Source organism: Danio rerio, chromosome 25, assembly GCF_052040795.2.
Source record: "Danio rerio strain M-AB ecotype USA chromosome 25, GRCz13ab, whole genome shotgun sequence".
Lineage (NCBI taxonomy): Eukaryota > Metazoa > Chordata > Actinopteri > Cypriniformes > Danionidae > Danio > Danio rerio.
Genome location: NC_141045.1, coordinates 23,469,285 through 23,485,140, shown reverse-complemented (window position 1 = coordinate 23,485,140; position 15,856 = coordinate 23,469,285). Strand labels below are relative to the sequence as shown.

At 36.2% G+C, this 15,856-nt stretch overlaps 1 protein-coding gene across 3 annotated transcripts in view; it reads left to right on the top strand.

Annotated features, from left to right (window-relative positions):
• The window catches only part of pkp3a (plakophilin 3a), a 49,809-nt gene extending 39,336 nt beyond the window's left edge, over positions 1-10,473 (top strand). For all 3 annotated transcript variants that reach the window (XM_087310481.1, XM_087310480.1, NM_001045280.1), the window contains 4 exon segments: positions 4,113-4,266; positions 4,357-4,552; positions 4,637-4,724; positions 9,279-10,473. In XM_087310481.1, the coding sequence (XP_087166607.1) occupies positions 4,113-4,266; positions 4,357-4,552; positions 4,637-4,724; positions 9,279-9,320 (480 nt within the window). In that variant the 3' untranslated portion in view covers positions 9,321-10,473.
• Positions 10,474-15,856: the final 5,383 nt, after the last annotated feature.

Sequence of the window (15,856 nt, the reverse complement as noted above, 5' to 3'; positions counted from 1 at the left end):
GCAACCGCTATTTTCCCCAGGGGATTTCCTCGGTTTCTTCTTGAGTATTTGGACAGGTTTGTGGTTCCGCAAGAGTTCCCTCTGTCCTTCAAAGGAGATTTACTTCAAATCACACCGTGCTCCCTTGAGAAGATTCTAACAATCGCAGCTTTGCTCAATCACATTCACGATTTCAATTTGATTAATCAGCCAGCCCTACATACTAGTAACGAGTAAAGGCTGCATTCAAGAGTTCACACTTAGCTGATGATTGATAATAAAGCTTGTTTGGCATGCTATCCTGGGAGAGAGCACAGAGTTTATGAGATGAGCCCCCTTAAAGAAGAAGAAATTGAGACAAGAAAAGTCTGGTTATTTATAATGAGTTAAGCTGCAGTCACACTGGGCTTTTCCTCCCATAGACTTCCATTCATACGCACGCGAATGCGTCAGACCGGAAACGCAGTATCATGTGTTAAGTTTCGCAGGTTACTGCGGTTCAAAGTTCAAGCTTGGTGAACTCTGACCTGCAAAATCGCATCACTTGACTGTGTGAGACCAATAGAGGATCTAAACATGACCTCTCTGGACAAAGAGGACAATTTAAAACATGGAGCAATCGCTTGCTTTATAAAATGTCTAATAAGCTTGTTTAATCCCGCCCCTTTTCGCAGAACCGCAAGACAGAATATCGCATGCTCAAACTCTAATGTGACCGAAGCTTGAGGAATCCTCTGATTGAAGAATCAATCATGAGCTAATGCAGGACCAGCTGAGAACAATCATAAGTACATCAAATCGATCAGGGCACATGATTGTAGTAAATACGGCTTCGTTTCATCATTACTGTTTAGAAATGTTTAAAAAAATTGAATGGTTCTCCGCTTAGGGGCAAATTGCTGAACATAGACTTTACCTCATCTCAGAGAAGGTTTACAAGTTTTGTAGACTTTTTAATGAGAAATTTCTATAATAAAAATAAATAATAGTTAATAATAGATAATAGCTGTCCTGTTTAACAAAGCCCACCATGAAGTACAACATTTATAAAGGAAGGCAACTTTTACAGACGCTTAATATTTAATGATATTTAGATGATAAGATAAGTGCATTTATAGGTTATACTTAACAATATACTTGAAAATTTAAAATTCACAATATGTTTTAAATGAAACTTAAAATGCAGGTTTGTGTGGAATTTACATTGTTCTGAACAACAGGTTTTTTGTGTTTTGGATTATTCAAAACAAGGACTCATTTTGCGAAGCAATTGGTTTAATTATTTTGAATCTTTGAAAAGCTTTGTTTCTCCCATCACTACTAGTAACTATTCAGACCACCCTATCAACCACTTTGAACCACCTACCAACATATCACAGCATTGTACTGTATCTACTACTTGAATAGGCTGTAACATGAAGACCTCACAAACTAGTACCATGCCCTGGTAAAGAAAAATATCTTAACAGAGAAGAGTAAAATTAAGTTTGCAGTAGTTATACAGTTAGCCATCATCCCAAAAGTATTTTCTCTGGCGATTACATGAATGTGTCCATACAAGTTTTCTTCTCAGTACCACAATAAATGTACAAATAAATTGATAATAAGAAAATGTCAATTGTGAGGGTGTCTCATATTCTTGATGTGGATGTTTGCTCAAATTTCCAAGGTGTCATGTTTGTTTACATGGCACTTTATACAATATATTGCTTTAAAGCAAGCATGTTTACAGTATTAAATATGTATGTGTGTGTGTGTGTATATATTTTAGCGCTGTCAAAATTAGTGTGTTAACGCATGCTATTAATTTAAAATAATTAACGCGTTAAAAAAAATTAACGCAATTAACGCAGTTGCAGGGTTTTTTTACTTCCTGTTGTGGTGGACGTGTGTTTAACATGCAAGAAATGTGGATAAGACCAAGGAAGCACTTTTTGAAGGCAAGTTTCAGTAAAAAAGAAATTAGTCGCATCACCAGGCTCTCCAAAGTTTCATGCAATTTCGGGTGTTTCATTTTTAACTTTCGACTTCTGTTGTAAGCATGGCAGAAAGAAAATCCTCCGCATTTCGTGACTCGGTGTTCCTTTAAGGAAGCTTAATAAAATCACTACTTAGGCTACACGGTAGAATTTTAATAAGAGTATAATCTTAATCATATTAAAATCGGAGCATTGGTGTCTTATGTGAATGTACTCAAAGTCTCTGGTGAAGTCGCGAGCTGTCAAAGACAGGGCATTACTCTGCCTTTCAGCATGAGCCCTCTAAGTTTAGCGTGTTTCCTCATTAAATGCAACGAAAGCGTATGCTTCGCGTTGTTGTGTCAGAATCCTTGTGAAATACAGTAATACTTTAGGACGCTTAGTTTAAGCAAATTTGATGAACGTGATCATGCGTGTTAAATCTGAGGGGAGTCGCTCCAGTATGGAAAGCCGTTGGGGCCAAAACATCTGCAGCGCGTTGTGTGTGTGTCTGGGTGTGTGTCTGTGTCAGGCCCGTTGAGGGGTGTCAGGGGTGGAGTGAGCGAAGTATCTGAGTAGGGGCGTGTGCGCGCAAGACATACCTGAAGGACGGTGGTGGTGAGTTGTGTGCGACATAGGCTACCTAAAGAGCTAGGAGGGATGCGGGGGAGAGGGGTGTGCAATGTATTTAACGACCGGTTTGCGAGAAATTATCATTCATTTGCGGGCATTTGGGAGTCTCTGTGCACTTGTGGGATACTCCTAGTCTTAGCAACTGGATGAATGTAAAGGAGGATTAAGCAAAATAGTTTCTACTCTATAACTAATGTTCTCAACTCACAGCAATAAAACTTTACAATGAGTGCAACAGTTTGTATTCTATAGTTTATTATTATAATTTTTCATTTTCCACATCTGCAATTCCTGTATTTTGGCTTTTTTTTTTTTGCAGTCCACTTAGAATCCAACATGGAAATCAATGTTTTCTGTATTGGCATTGATTGTTTTGAAATTTAAATGTCATTAACATGCCTGTGTTTTAATTTCTGTAATAAATATGGCTGTCAAGCCAGGATCTTGATGGTTTATTGTGGGTATGTTGTTTACATAAAGAAATCTGTGTTACAAGTTAAACAAAAATTCTATTAAACAATTATATTTTGAATTTTAATTCTAATAAACAATTATATTTTGAATTTAAATAGTTATTGTCTTGCGTTTACATTAATTTTACATTTGAATTGCCAAAATTACAAGTTTCAGTATTTTAAATGCGATTAATCGCGATAAATTTTTTTAAAAAGGTGCGATTAAATAGTTAATTTTTTTAATCGATTGACAGCGCTAATATATATATATATATATATATATATATATATATATATATATATATATATATATATATATATATATATATATCAGTGTTGCTTATGATTGGAATTACACTAGCACTAGTGCAGATGTACAATCTTAAAGTCCAAAGGTTGTTGAGACTTATTTCAGTATGTATATGTAGTTCAAACTGAAACTGAATATCGAGAACGGGGTGGGGTTTTCTATTTACATCTGATTCTCTCTTAGCAAAAAACTGGTAAGAGGGCCATGGTTAAGAATGTTGTGGCTGAAGCAGTCAAAGTGACACCAACAAAAGGACTGCCACTTTGATTGCTACTTCTATACGTGAGGTTTATTTATAAACTAATTTCGAGAGCCTCATGTGCTTATGACTGTTCATGGCTGGTCACTCATAGCTTTGCTGATTCACCAATCAGATGATTCCTAACTCAGCATAAATAGCCAGAGTTTCTCAGTATCTTTGTCTTGAATATTTCTGTACAGAGTTCGTTTGTTCGGGTTTTCCCAGGGTTCTCCGGTTTCCTCCCACAGTCCAAAAAAACACGCAACAAATTGACATCAAAGTCTAGCCCTTAGCAAGTCGTATATCTCCTTAGCCATCTTATATCTGCTATTAGTCAGAAATTAGTAGTGAAGTTCTCGAGATCTACCTGAGCTCAAACTACCCTTTCGCCCTGCAAATGGGAGGAAGCCCAGGGCTTGAAGATCTTTTAAGCTCTCTCCCAGGACAGCAAGCCAAACAATCTAATTACCAATCATCAGCTAAATGTCAACTCTTGAAATTCATTTAAATAATTTGAATTCTGTTGTTTTATTTAGTGGGCGTCCATCTTGAGTCTTGTGGCATTGGAGCAGAATAGGATGCTTCCTGTTATTCTGGATCTCCTCAAAACCGACAAGGATCTGGAGCTCCGTTCTCTCACCGGCTTTCTCAGAAACCTCTCTCGTCACACCAAAGACAAGAATGACATGGGTGAGGCTTTTTTCTTTGGCCACAAAACTTGAGTGGATCACATTTTTGTGGTGTCAAAGCCAGCCCAGAGCTGAATTTCTCTTGTTGTAGCTACTAAGGTGGTAAATACATTGGTGCTTAAACTGCCCGCTGATGGCCGTCAGAAGCAGCCGTCCAGCGACGTCGTAGTGAACATTTGTGGAGCTTTAAACAACCTGGTGACCGGCAGCATGTTGGCCGCACGAGACATCACTTACTTTGATGGTCTGCGCAAGCTATTTGAGATTAAAAACAACCATGACAACAGGTAAAACTTCAAGTCATGTACATATACAAGAAACATCACAAAATGACTTTCCATATTAACTTAATGATTTTCAATTTCTTCCAGCCCCGACAAACTGAAAGCTGCCAAAGCAGCAGTAACAGTTCTAAGCAACATGTTCCAGTACAAGAAATTACACAAAGACTACAAAGAGGTAAGTTCATATGAAAATTTGTTTTCAGTTCACACTTTTTAGGTGTAGTTCAAAGAAAGACACAAACTAATGTTAATAATTAGGTTTCACTTCATTAAAGCTTTTTTTTTAGAAAATATTGTGCTTTAAAGAGATTAAAGGAATGCTCTTTCCAAATCCTTGTTTTACAAATTCCCTGGAGTTGAACAGTTTTTTTTTTTACCATTTTAAATGTTACCATTTTGGAAACCATTCAGCGGATTTCCTAATCTAGTCAGTGCACGTTCAGCTTAAGTCATTAAATCGGATTAGTCCATTAGCATCTTGCTCCAAAAAGTGTAACAGTTTCAGTCATTCTCCTATAGCTTCCTATTTTCCTAAAGCTTGAATGTTCTGTAGGTACATCGTGTACTAAGACAGAAAATGAAAAGTTGCTATTCTCTAGGTCAGTATTGCTAATCAGTACCTGCAGGTCCAAGGTCACGGTGATCCACCAGAAAAAGGTGGTTTGCCATCTCCAGGTTGGAGGAAAGTCCTTACCACAGGGGGAGGAGTTCAAGTATCTTGGGTTGTTGTCAACGAGTGTGGGAAGGATGGAGCGTGAGATTGACGGGCGGATTGGTGCAGCAGTAATGCGGTTAATGTACCAGTCAGTTGTGGTAAAGAATGAGATAAGCCGAAAGGCAAAGCTCTCAATTTACCAGTCAATCTACGATCCTACTATCACCTATAGTCATGAGCTTTGGGTCTTGACCGAAAGGACAAGATCTCAGATGCAAGCGCCCGAAATGAGCTTCCTTCGCAGTGGACCAGGGCGCACTCTTAAAGACAAGGTGAGGAGCTCTGTGACCCGGGAGCAGCTCAGAGTAGAGCCGCTGGTCCTCCACTTCGAGAGAAGTCAGCTGAGGTGGGTCAGGTATCTGTTTCAGATGCTCCCAGGATGCCTACCTAGGGAGGTGTTCCGGGCATGTCCCACCAGGAGGAGGCCTCGGGGAAGACCCAGGACAGACTGGAGGGACTATGTCTCTCGACTGGCCTGGGAACGCTTCAGGATCCCCCCGGAGGAGCTGGAGGAAGTGTCTGAGGAGGGAAGTCTGGAGTTCTCTACTAAGACTGCTCCCCCCCGCCACCTAACCCTGGATAAGCGGATGCAAATGACATAACAACTATATTCTTATTCCAACATATTAATCACTTAACTGCTGCCTTACTATGATTGCAGCAGGAGCAATGATAATACACAATGCCAGAAAATAGTTTCCAGCTGGGTAACTAGACAACAGTGCTGCATAATATCAGTAGCTATGATTCCATACAAAAATGCAAATTAACTTTATGCTTAAAACTGAAATATTGTATAAAAGATTTGCTAATAAAGTAGCGTTTCCATCCAACGAGTCAAAGTGAACAAAATCGTCGCTCCACATTCTGTCCGGGCCGATACACCAAAGCTGTTAGTTTGCAGCAAGCATTTTTGTTGGAAGAGCTGTATGAGAATTAGAAAATGACAGACTTTGTCTTTTATCAGTTGAGTTTGTTACCATTCAGACACATCAACTTTATCCATACCTGCTGTGGTCGCCATATGTTTAAAATCCTCCAGATTATCAGCAGGGTTAATGGTTAGAATAGACAGGGCGAGAGACCTGCTGCACTGCTATCCACTGTGTCTGCATTCAGACCCAGGAGACTCCTTAATCCCCTATTTATGAGAGTCCTCCTCTTTAATAGTGTTTATATAAAAACGATTATCTTTATGATGAAAGAACAAATTATGGTTATGTGTGCATAAAATTACGAATAACAAATGTAGAAGGACATTACATTAATGTTTATTTCTTTGCATTTTAACTTTGTAAACTATAAAATTATGGGTCTCTTCACAGTTTGTTTCTCATTTTGTGAGCCAATTGACAATAGCTGTTCGCTCCTCTCTTTCTCCTCTGCTTGCCACATTCACTTCTCTCTCTGCTTGCACAGCTCCACGCCCATCTCGGAGCATTTTTTTTTTTTAATTCGGAGGTAGAGTTGAACCGAAAGAGGTGGATTTCATTGCCCTTTAATGATCTATGCTAAGCAAGAAAGTTCAGACCTGGAGATCAGCTGAATGGATTTAACAATGGTAAAACAAAAGTTGTAAAATGAGGCAATTTACAAAAACAAGTGGAGTGTTCCTTTAAAACAACAAAATATAAGTGCCATGTGCACTTAAAAATGGTATGGTAATTGTAATGCTAATGGTGTGCTAATATAGTTATCATTATAGATTCATTATTAGCATGAAACCTAAAAAAGGGTAAAAAAGGAGAACTTGATTGATTTATTGGCATTGTAAATTAGCTAAATCGCTGTGGCTGTTTGTTGTCCAACAACCTGCGGGTTTCAGTCACTTTAGAGCTTGTCAATGAAAACTGGAAAGGTTGGCTGAAGTAAAACACACTGTAAAAATTCTTGCTGCCTTAAATTTATTAGTGGAAATTTTCTTGCAAGGTACATCAATCAAACTAAACTAATATCTAATATAAAAGGTAATATAGCTAAACTAATATAAAAATATTAAGTTAAACAATTAATTAAAGGTGCTGTATGTAAGTTCTGAAGCATTAAAATACCAATACAGGTTTGCAGATATTTAAGAAACATGCCAAGTGAACAATCTGGTTTATCTGAAAAACAAAGTTGAAGTCAGTTATTCTGTTTTAAAAATGTGATTTCCCTGCCAGAACGCTGTCTTTGTTTTGGTAATTTTAACCTGCCCAATGCCAGTTTAGCCTATTATATTTCAGCACCACGGGTTGCCTTGGTGGAAAACCACGTACTTCATTCATTCATTCAGAAAGGCTCTAAAAGCATGCGTCCGTGACCAAAATTCGACCTCTAGTGGACAGTAGCAGACTCCGAAAATGAGATGCAGATTCAGAGTTCCACACGGTGGTTATTAATAAGCAAATAATATAAATATTACAAAAAATAAAAATTAGATGAGCAGGTTACGTTGTACCTTGTGTCATAACAGCAGGTGTTGCTAGCCAGTTGCTAAGGTGTTGCTAGGCGGCTGCTTAGGTGTTTTGAGTAGTTGCTAGGCAGTTGTTAACATAAATAAGCATAGTTCCAGTATGAATTAACATGTTGCTAGCATGAATTTAGTATGAAATGGCATGTTGCTAGTATGTAGGTATGTTTCTAGAATGGATTAGTATATTGCTAGTTTGATCTAGTATGTTGTTAGTATGTCCAATGTAAAGTCAATGGCAGTTTTATTTATGATGAAAGTCTATGGGACAGTTGCTAAAGTGCCATAAGTGGTTGCGGTGTGACTAGTAAGTTGAATGGTCATCAGCCATATCACCCTGCAGCCCAAGACCGGTTACTCACTGAAGCTAAACACATGGGAAAGCTAGGTTGCTGTTGGAAGTGGTGTTAGTGAGGCCAGCAGGGGGCGCTCAACCTGTGGTCTGTGTGATTCCTAATGCCCCAGTAAAAGTGAAGGGGACACTATACTGTCAGTGGGCGCCATCTTTCGGATGAGATGTTAAACTGAGGTCCTGACTCTCTGTGGTCATTAAAAATCCCATGGCACTTCTCATAAAAGAGCAGGGGTGTAACCCCGGTGTCCTGGCTAAAGGCCCTCTATCGGCCCTTACAATCATGGCCTCCCAATCATCCCCTTCCACCGAATTGGTGAGTGTGGAATTGTGGTGAGTGCACTTGCGCTGTTGTCCTGTGGCTGCCATCGCATCATCCAAGTGGATGCTGCACACTGGTGGTGGTGTGGAGAAACCCCCCCTTATGATTGAGAAGCGCTTTGGGTGTATGGCCATACACAATAAATGCGCTATATAAATGCACATTGTATTACATTAGTGATTGGCAGATTGGTAATCTGAGTTAAATGAGCCCAACCTTAAGTCTGTATGACAGTCTGGTCAACCCTCTGTAATTTGCACCCTGGATTTACTCACTATTTACTCTTCCTCAAGTGGTTCCAAACCTATAGGAGATTATTTCTTGTTGAACACAAAAGAAGATATTTTGGAGTTCAACAGAAGAAAGTCCCATTTTAAGTAAAAAGGTTCCCAAATTTTCATTTTTGGCTGATCTAATGCTTTAAGAAATTTAAGGTCGACCTCCAACATTTAATGTAACATTTTCTTTTATTTCCAGACCCACCCCAGAATGTGTCTTTGTTTATGTTGTGCAGTTGTACTTCATAGTTACTGTCATTCCGCCCTGCCCTCTAGACATTTTCCAGTTATTTGATGGCTGTTTAAAAAGCCACACACACACATACACACGTTCACAAAAACGTGAATGTTTAATTATCTTTAAGACTGAAAATCAAACAAGGAATATTTAGTCATCTTTTTTTTAATACATATTCAGACACTCAAAGGGTTGCTATTGAAGGTAGAGGTTGAACCACACCCTGACATGAGGATTTCAGGTGATTTCCTTCAGAGCAAGTTCAAACACACCATAGAAAAAAAGTGAATCTGGGACGTTAGCCAGTTTACTAACCGGTACAAATAAAAGCGTCATTTACTCATGTTGTTTTGTTCACTTTGTGTTTTACAGAAAGGATTCGAGAAGGAAGCCTTCTTAGACATGACCTTCTAAACTGATCATATTGTGAAAAAAGGACAGTGGATATAGGAAACGCAGGAACACTAATGCGAAACATGTAGATAACACACACACACACAAGACTTGCTATAGGATGAACACATCCTACTCAGCCTTGTATTTCTTTCCTTCCAAAAAAAATCCTCAGGGATTTATTGCAATATGTCTATTTTTACTGGCTATCATCTGTATTTTTATATATTAATTTACAGTAACACACTGTATACTGTCCATGATATAATAATTATATCCTAGGGAATTTAAATCACTGTTTTTGTAGTACACCATCTGTATTGTGATGACAGGGCAGATAGTTTAACATGACATTTTACATTTTAATGTATTGATGATATCAGATTTTATAAGAATACATTAAATGTTGTAAACACAGGCCGGACAATTTGTTAAACAAGAATAGCTTATTTCTTACTACTCTGTCTAAAGGGTTTTTTCCTTCTCTTTTATTGTTTTTGTTGTGTTTTATGTACAGAAATCATCTATTTGTGTGTAATTAATGATAGTAGGTTTAATAAAAAATAATAACTATGATATGAGGACACCATCCAGATGTCTGAGGGGTTTGGAGATTAATGCCGCGGTTACACTAGAGTTTGAGCATGACAATTCTGTCATACGGTGCTGCGAAAAGGGACGAGAATGGAATAGAAGTCTGTGGGGCGAAAAGTCGAGTGTGACCGTGGCTTAAGAATGTTTTTATAAAAAACTAATTCAGTTATTGACCCACGTTTATATTTACCGTCATTGTATATGGTGCAATATGTGCATTGATTTAACTGTAACTCACTCTACTCCACCTGTACTGTTTATTTTTGTATCAACATCTTTTGTTATTTCGCCAAATATTGAATGTTTGGTTTGGGTTGGTATGTTTTCCGCTTGTATTTAATCGAGTTCTCGTATGTAAGATTGTCATGAAGACTGTCGTGAGCGATTCGCAATCTTCTACTGGATAAGAGTTGATTCTGCAATGTCGTCTCGGGCTTTAAGAATGTTCATTGGCCGAAGTCTGAAATGATTGAATGTCTAGTAATATTATATAATTCCGCATCAATTTCACTGTAAAATGCATGTGCGAGAGTGTCATAGATTTATGATGTTAAAATACAATAAAAAGGAATTTCTTTAAGGTGTCGTCAACTTGATTTTGTTTGGTGAAAAATCCTATATAAGGGTGTCCTGCAGAGTTTGATCCCCCCACAATGGAAGTTCTGCCATCATTTTGGCGATTCTAGAATTACGCGAACATTCTCCAATTGTTTTTCAAAAGCAGTCAAAACTCAAAAAGATATCAATACCAATCAGTACTGAAAAAAATACAGTAAAACTGCGGTGCCGGAAAAAAATCATAAAATAACGGCCGTTAAATTACAGAAATTTACTGCAAATTAATGAACAATAAATTACAGAAAATTTTAATGTCTGGTAAACTTATGTAATTTATTGTTTGTTATTTTATGGTACATTTCTATAACATGTTTTTTTTTAGTTGGCGGTTCATTCCACTGTGGCGACCCCAGATTAATAAAGGGTCTAATCCGAAAAGAAAATGAATGAATGAACCCAGAGGAATATATTTTGAGGAAAACTGGAAGCCAGTCTCCACTGACTTCAATATATGCTTTTCCTACTATAGAAGTCAAGCGTTTTCAGCCTTCTTCAAAATATATTCTTTTGTGTTCTCCAGAATAAACTCAAAAAGATTGGAAGGTGAGTAAATAGAATTTTTTTGGTGATACCCCTTTAAGAAAATGCATCCATTGTCAAAGTAAAGTTTAGTGTTTGCACAGCTTACATTAACTCCTGTGCAAACAATAAACTAACAATTTGTAACCACACAAATGCAACATAAAGTTAAAATCATGGAGATTTAAAGTAAACTACAATTTTACATTTAGTCAAACATGACTAGATCTAGATGACTATATATATATATATATATATATATATATATATATATATATATATATATATATATATATATATATATATATATATATATATAGTCATCTAGATCTAGTCATGTTTGACTAAATGTAAAATTGTAGTTTACTTTAAATCTCCATGATTTTAACTTTATGTTGCATTTGTGTGGTTACAAATTGTTAGTTCAAACTAATACTTTATTTTATAACTAAGAGGTAAAAATAAACTATTGGTTAGAGAATCAGTGTTTGTTAACTGCAATAAAAAAAAAGATAAATGAAACTAAGTCACTGAAAAACAAAGTGAAATATATTAATAAAAAAAAAGTTATAGTCTTTTTTTTATTATTAATAAGCCCTCAGTGTGTGGGAAAAAAACGAACCTGCAGCTGTTTAAAGAAGTACAAGAAGCTTTTTTTACTGGCACATTTTATTCATTCGCCCAAAAAAAAAAAAAAAAAAAAAAATATATATATATATATATATATATATATATATATATATATATATATATATATATATATATATATATATATAAATATATATATATATATATATATATATATATTTTTTTTTTGGGCGAATGAATAAAATGTGCCAGTAAAAAAAGCTTCTTGTACTTCTTTAAACAGCTGCAGGTTCGTTTTTTTCCCACACACTGAGGGCTTATTAATAATAAAAAAAAGACTATAATTTTTTTTTTTATTAATATATTTCACTTTGTTTTTCAGTGACTTAGTTTCATTTATCTTTTTTTTTATTGCAGTTAACAAACACTGATTCTCTAACCAATAGTTTATTTTTGATTTACTAAAATAACCTTGTATTTTAAAAATAAAATGAAAATAAGTAAATAAATATATACATATTTCAAACACATGGGACATTCTAGTCTTGCACCTCCAAAAGCCTCCATGTTTTGTAGCATGTCATTCTTTGGCGCAAGTAATGTAGTATATAATTATAAAATATTATATAATATTCGTCTGGTTTCCCCCAGTCTAAAAACATGTGGTATAGGTGTGGGTAAGCTAAATTGTCCGTAGTGTATGAGTGTGTATGGATGTTTCCCAGAGATGGGTTGCAGCTGGAAGGACATCCGCTACGTAAAACGTGCTGGATAAGTTGTCGGTTCATTCCGCTGTGGCGACCCCAGATTAAAAGGAAATTAATGAATGAATATGTATAATTTCAAGTTTTGATATTTGGTGCCAGTTTATGAGGAATGAACATTTTGTTCGACTTTATTTGCAAATGTTGTGAATCAATCTAATTAGCATCTTAGAATGGAAAAAGCTACTCAGGTGTGGGCTAATCTAATAATTTCAGTGAGCTCATTTCATTAAACAAAAACTTGTACAGTTTCGTAACAAAAATTGCAATTAATTATGTCTTCAACCCACCTTGTTTTTATCAGTCAGCAAAATTGTTTTTTTTTTCCCGCTCCTTGCATCTGTTTCTTCTTTTTGTGTCAGCCTGTTATGTGGACCCACCCCTATTTACATACTTTCTCTCTGCTTCGACATGAACAATCTCTACCACACCCTATAGCAAGCACAACCACTTCCTCAAAACCTGCCTTATTTACAACATATCTAACTCATAAACTGTCCATTACCAATGTCTGTTGTGAAAAACGTGTATAAAAATGTATTGATGAAGTTTGGACCATACCCTTGTGCTCCGTGTTGTTCGTTTTAAGAATTTTGACCTCAGCGTAACTTGGCTTCAGGCAATGACAAGCGCATTACAGCATGTACCTTCGAGCAAATGGCAAGGTACAAAACATTTACTGTTTGCGTCACACCCAGAGCTGTCACAGACTGTTCTCCTGTTCTGTTGACTGATGGCAGTTTTTTTTATGAGAAAGTGGGATGTTATTAATCTTCCATTCATAATATAAAACTAAACAGATAGTTTTATTAGCTATTAGTTTTAGCTATAGCCTTTGTGTAATTGGGCAGTTAAATATTCTTTCTTTAAAATAAAGTCTTATTTCTTAAAAATAAAATACACATCTATATTTTTGCTTTTATTTTTTATCATTATTAACATTTTGACGTTTAGCCTAGCATTTAGCCTATGTATGACAATAGATCACTTCCTCATCAGTCATGTTATATTTGTAGTAGATAGCAATGTATTACAGATCATCCTAATATGCTGGCCTCTACTGGTAGAATCTATAAACTGTTTGTGTTAAGGTTTGGTAACATGATGACTCTTAAAATACATTTTGCAGAGGCCAACAATTAACCCTCTACTGCACGGTGTCGCCATATGGCAACATGATACATGTTCATTTCCCTGCCACTGTTTATTAAAGACCAACATTATTTTTTGTTTAGTTGGAATTTGGAAAGAGAAGACCTTAGAGTAGCTAATGACGTGCTTTGTCACATGACCTGCAGTGTTTTTCTGTGGTGTGATTTCTAACAGACTGGCGTTTATTGTGAGTAGTTCATTCATTCATTTTCTTGTTGGCTTAGTCCCTTTATTAATCCGGGGTCACCACAGCGGAGTGAACCGACAACTTATCCAGCACATTTTCATGCAGCGGATGCCCTTCCAGCCGCAACCATCTCTGGGAAACATCCCCACACATTCACACACACACACGCACATACACTACAGACCAGTGTTTCTCAACTGTTGGGTGGGTCGCGGGAACATTTTCAGTGGGTCGCAGAGTGTGTTGTTTAATTTTTAACCTATTTTGCTTAAATAAGACTTTTATTTTGAAATGCGCGAGCAATAACTATCGTTTGACATGTGGAATTTCATTTAATTATAGCAGGGGTCACCAACCTTTTGGAAACTGAGAGCTACTTCTTGGGTACCCATTATATATGTTTTTTTTAAATAATTAATAATATTCATCTTTGTGAAGACATTATGTTAATGATTTCTCACAGTAGTTGTCAACAATGATTTAACAAGTTAGATAAATATCAATATGCAGCAACACTTAATTTGTCTGTAATTGTTTTTAAAGTTTATATATATATATAACTTAAAGTAGTTTTCAAATTCACACCAATGCAAGTGTGATTTAAAAGGAATACATATAAAAATATTAGATGCAGCTTACTCATATGTGGTGTTATGGTGAGCTATTTTTAAAACAGGCCTGCGGGCAACTCACGTGAAGCTGCATGGCGGGCTACCTGGTGCCCACGGGCACCATGTTGGTGACCCCTGAATTATAGCAACAAATATGTCAAAGCGCAAGTACGACCCCGAATATGTAAAGATTGGATTTACATATATTGATGACAAAAAAAGGCTTAAAACCTCAGTGTGTCATATGTAGTGATGTGCTCTCACAAGAGCACTTTTAGAAACCAAACGTTTGTTGTTTTTACTTTGTAGTTTTTCTATAATTTGAGACATTTTGTTAAATAAAATATTGTTTATTTGTAAGTCTTGGTGATTTTCTTATGATTAATCTGTCACTTCTTGTGTATGTTAATAAATAAATACAAATTAATTATGATTCCTAAAATTATATTACAGTCCTAAAAATTTGGGCCGCAGGTTGAAGACCATGTAAAAATGTGGGTCCCATGGCCAAACCAGTTGAGAACCACTGCTACAGACAATTTAGCCTACCCAATTCACCTGTACCGCATGTCTTTGGACTGTGGGAGTAACAGGAGCACCCGGAGGAAACCCACGCAAATGCATGGAGAACATGTAAACCCCACACAGACTCGCCAACTGAGTCGAAGATCGAACCAGCAACCTTTTTGCTGTGAGGCGACAGCACTACCTACTGCACCACTGCATCGCCCATTGTGAGTAGTTGCTGAATGCAAATGTAAACGTCAATAAAAACAAAGGATCGAATTATGTCAGATCCACAAAAAAATCTGAAACATCACCTCCAGTAAATTATGATGACATATTCACAACTCAATTTATTTATTTTTTTATTTATCAAACTATTTTTTTGTAAATCGATCAAATGTGTGTGTTGCCAAATGGCAACACTGTGCAATAGTGGAACATGCAATATTGCAATGGGTTAGCTAGCTAGCAAGGTCAGCTGTGAACTTTTAAGCTGTAACAATAACAACATGAAAGCTGTAATATAATGTCGATTAGTCATGTGTTAATGGCATTTGCATTATGGATAAAATCTAGTTTTAATGGGAATACTACTTTTGAATAAATAAAGGGAACAGTGTATTAGCGAGCACCACCATGCACTTTGGTAAATGAAAGACAGAACTGGCTCTTCCTGCAGATGAAATTGAGGATGAGATGGGTTTTAGTGACCATGAGAATGATGCAGACTGGACATTTGATCTCAGATGCAGATAAGACAGGTGTAGTATAGTATATAGTATAATATATATATATATAAAAATTGTTAGCTAATAGCTACATTTTTCTGATGCATCTGGATAAATTAGACTTGTTATTTATTTGTTATAATATTTACTGAAGAAAATCTTTATATTTACTGTATATTGTATACATGAGAATACAATATTATGTTTGTTTTTAATAATATTCAGCAAAAAGAATGGAATAAAAGAAAGTTGTTGGAATATGAGTTGTTGTTAAAAAGTGTGTATAAGC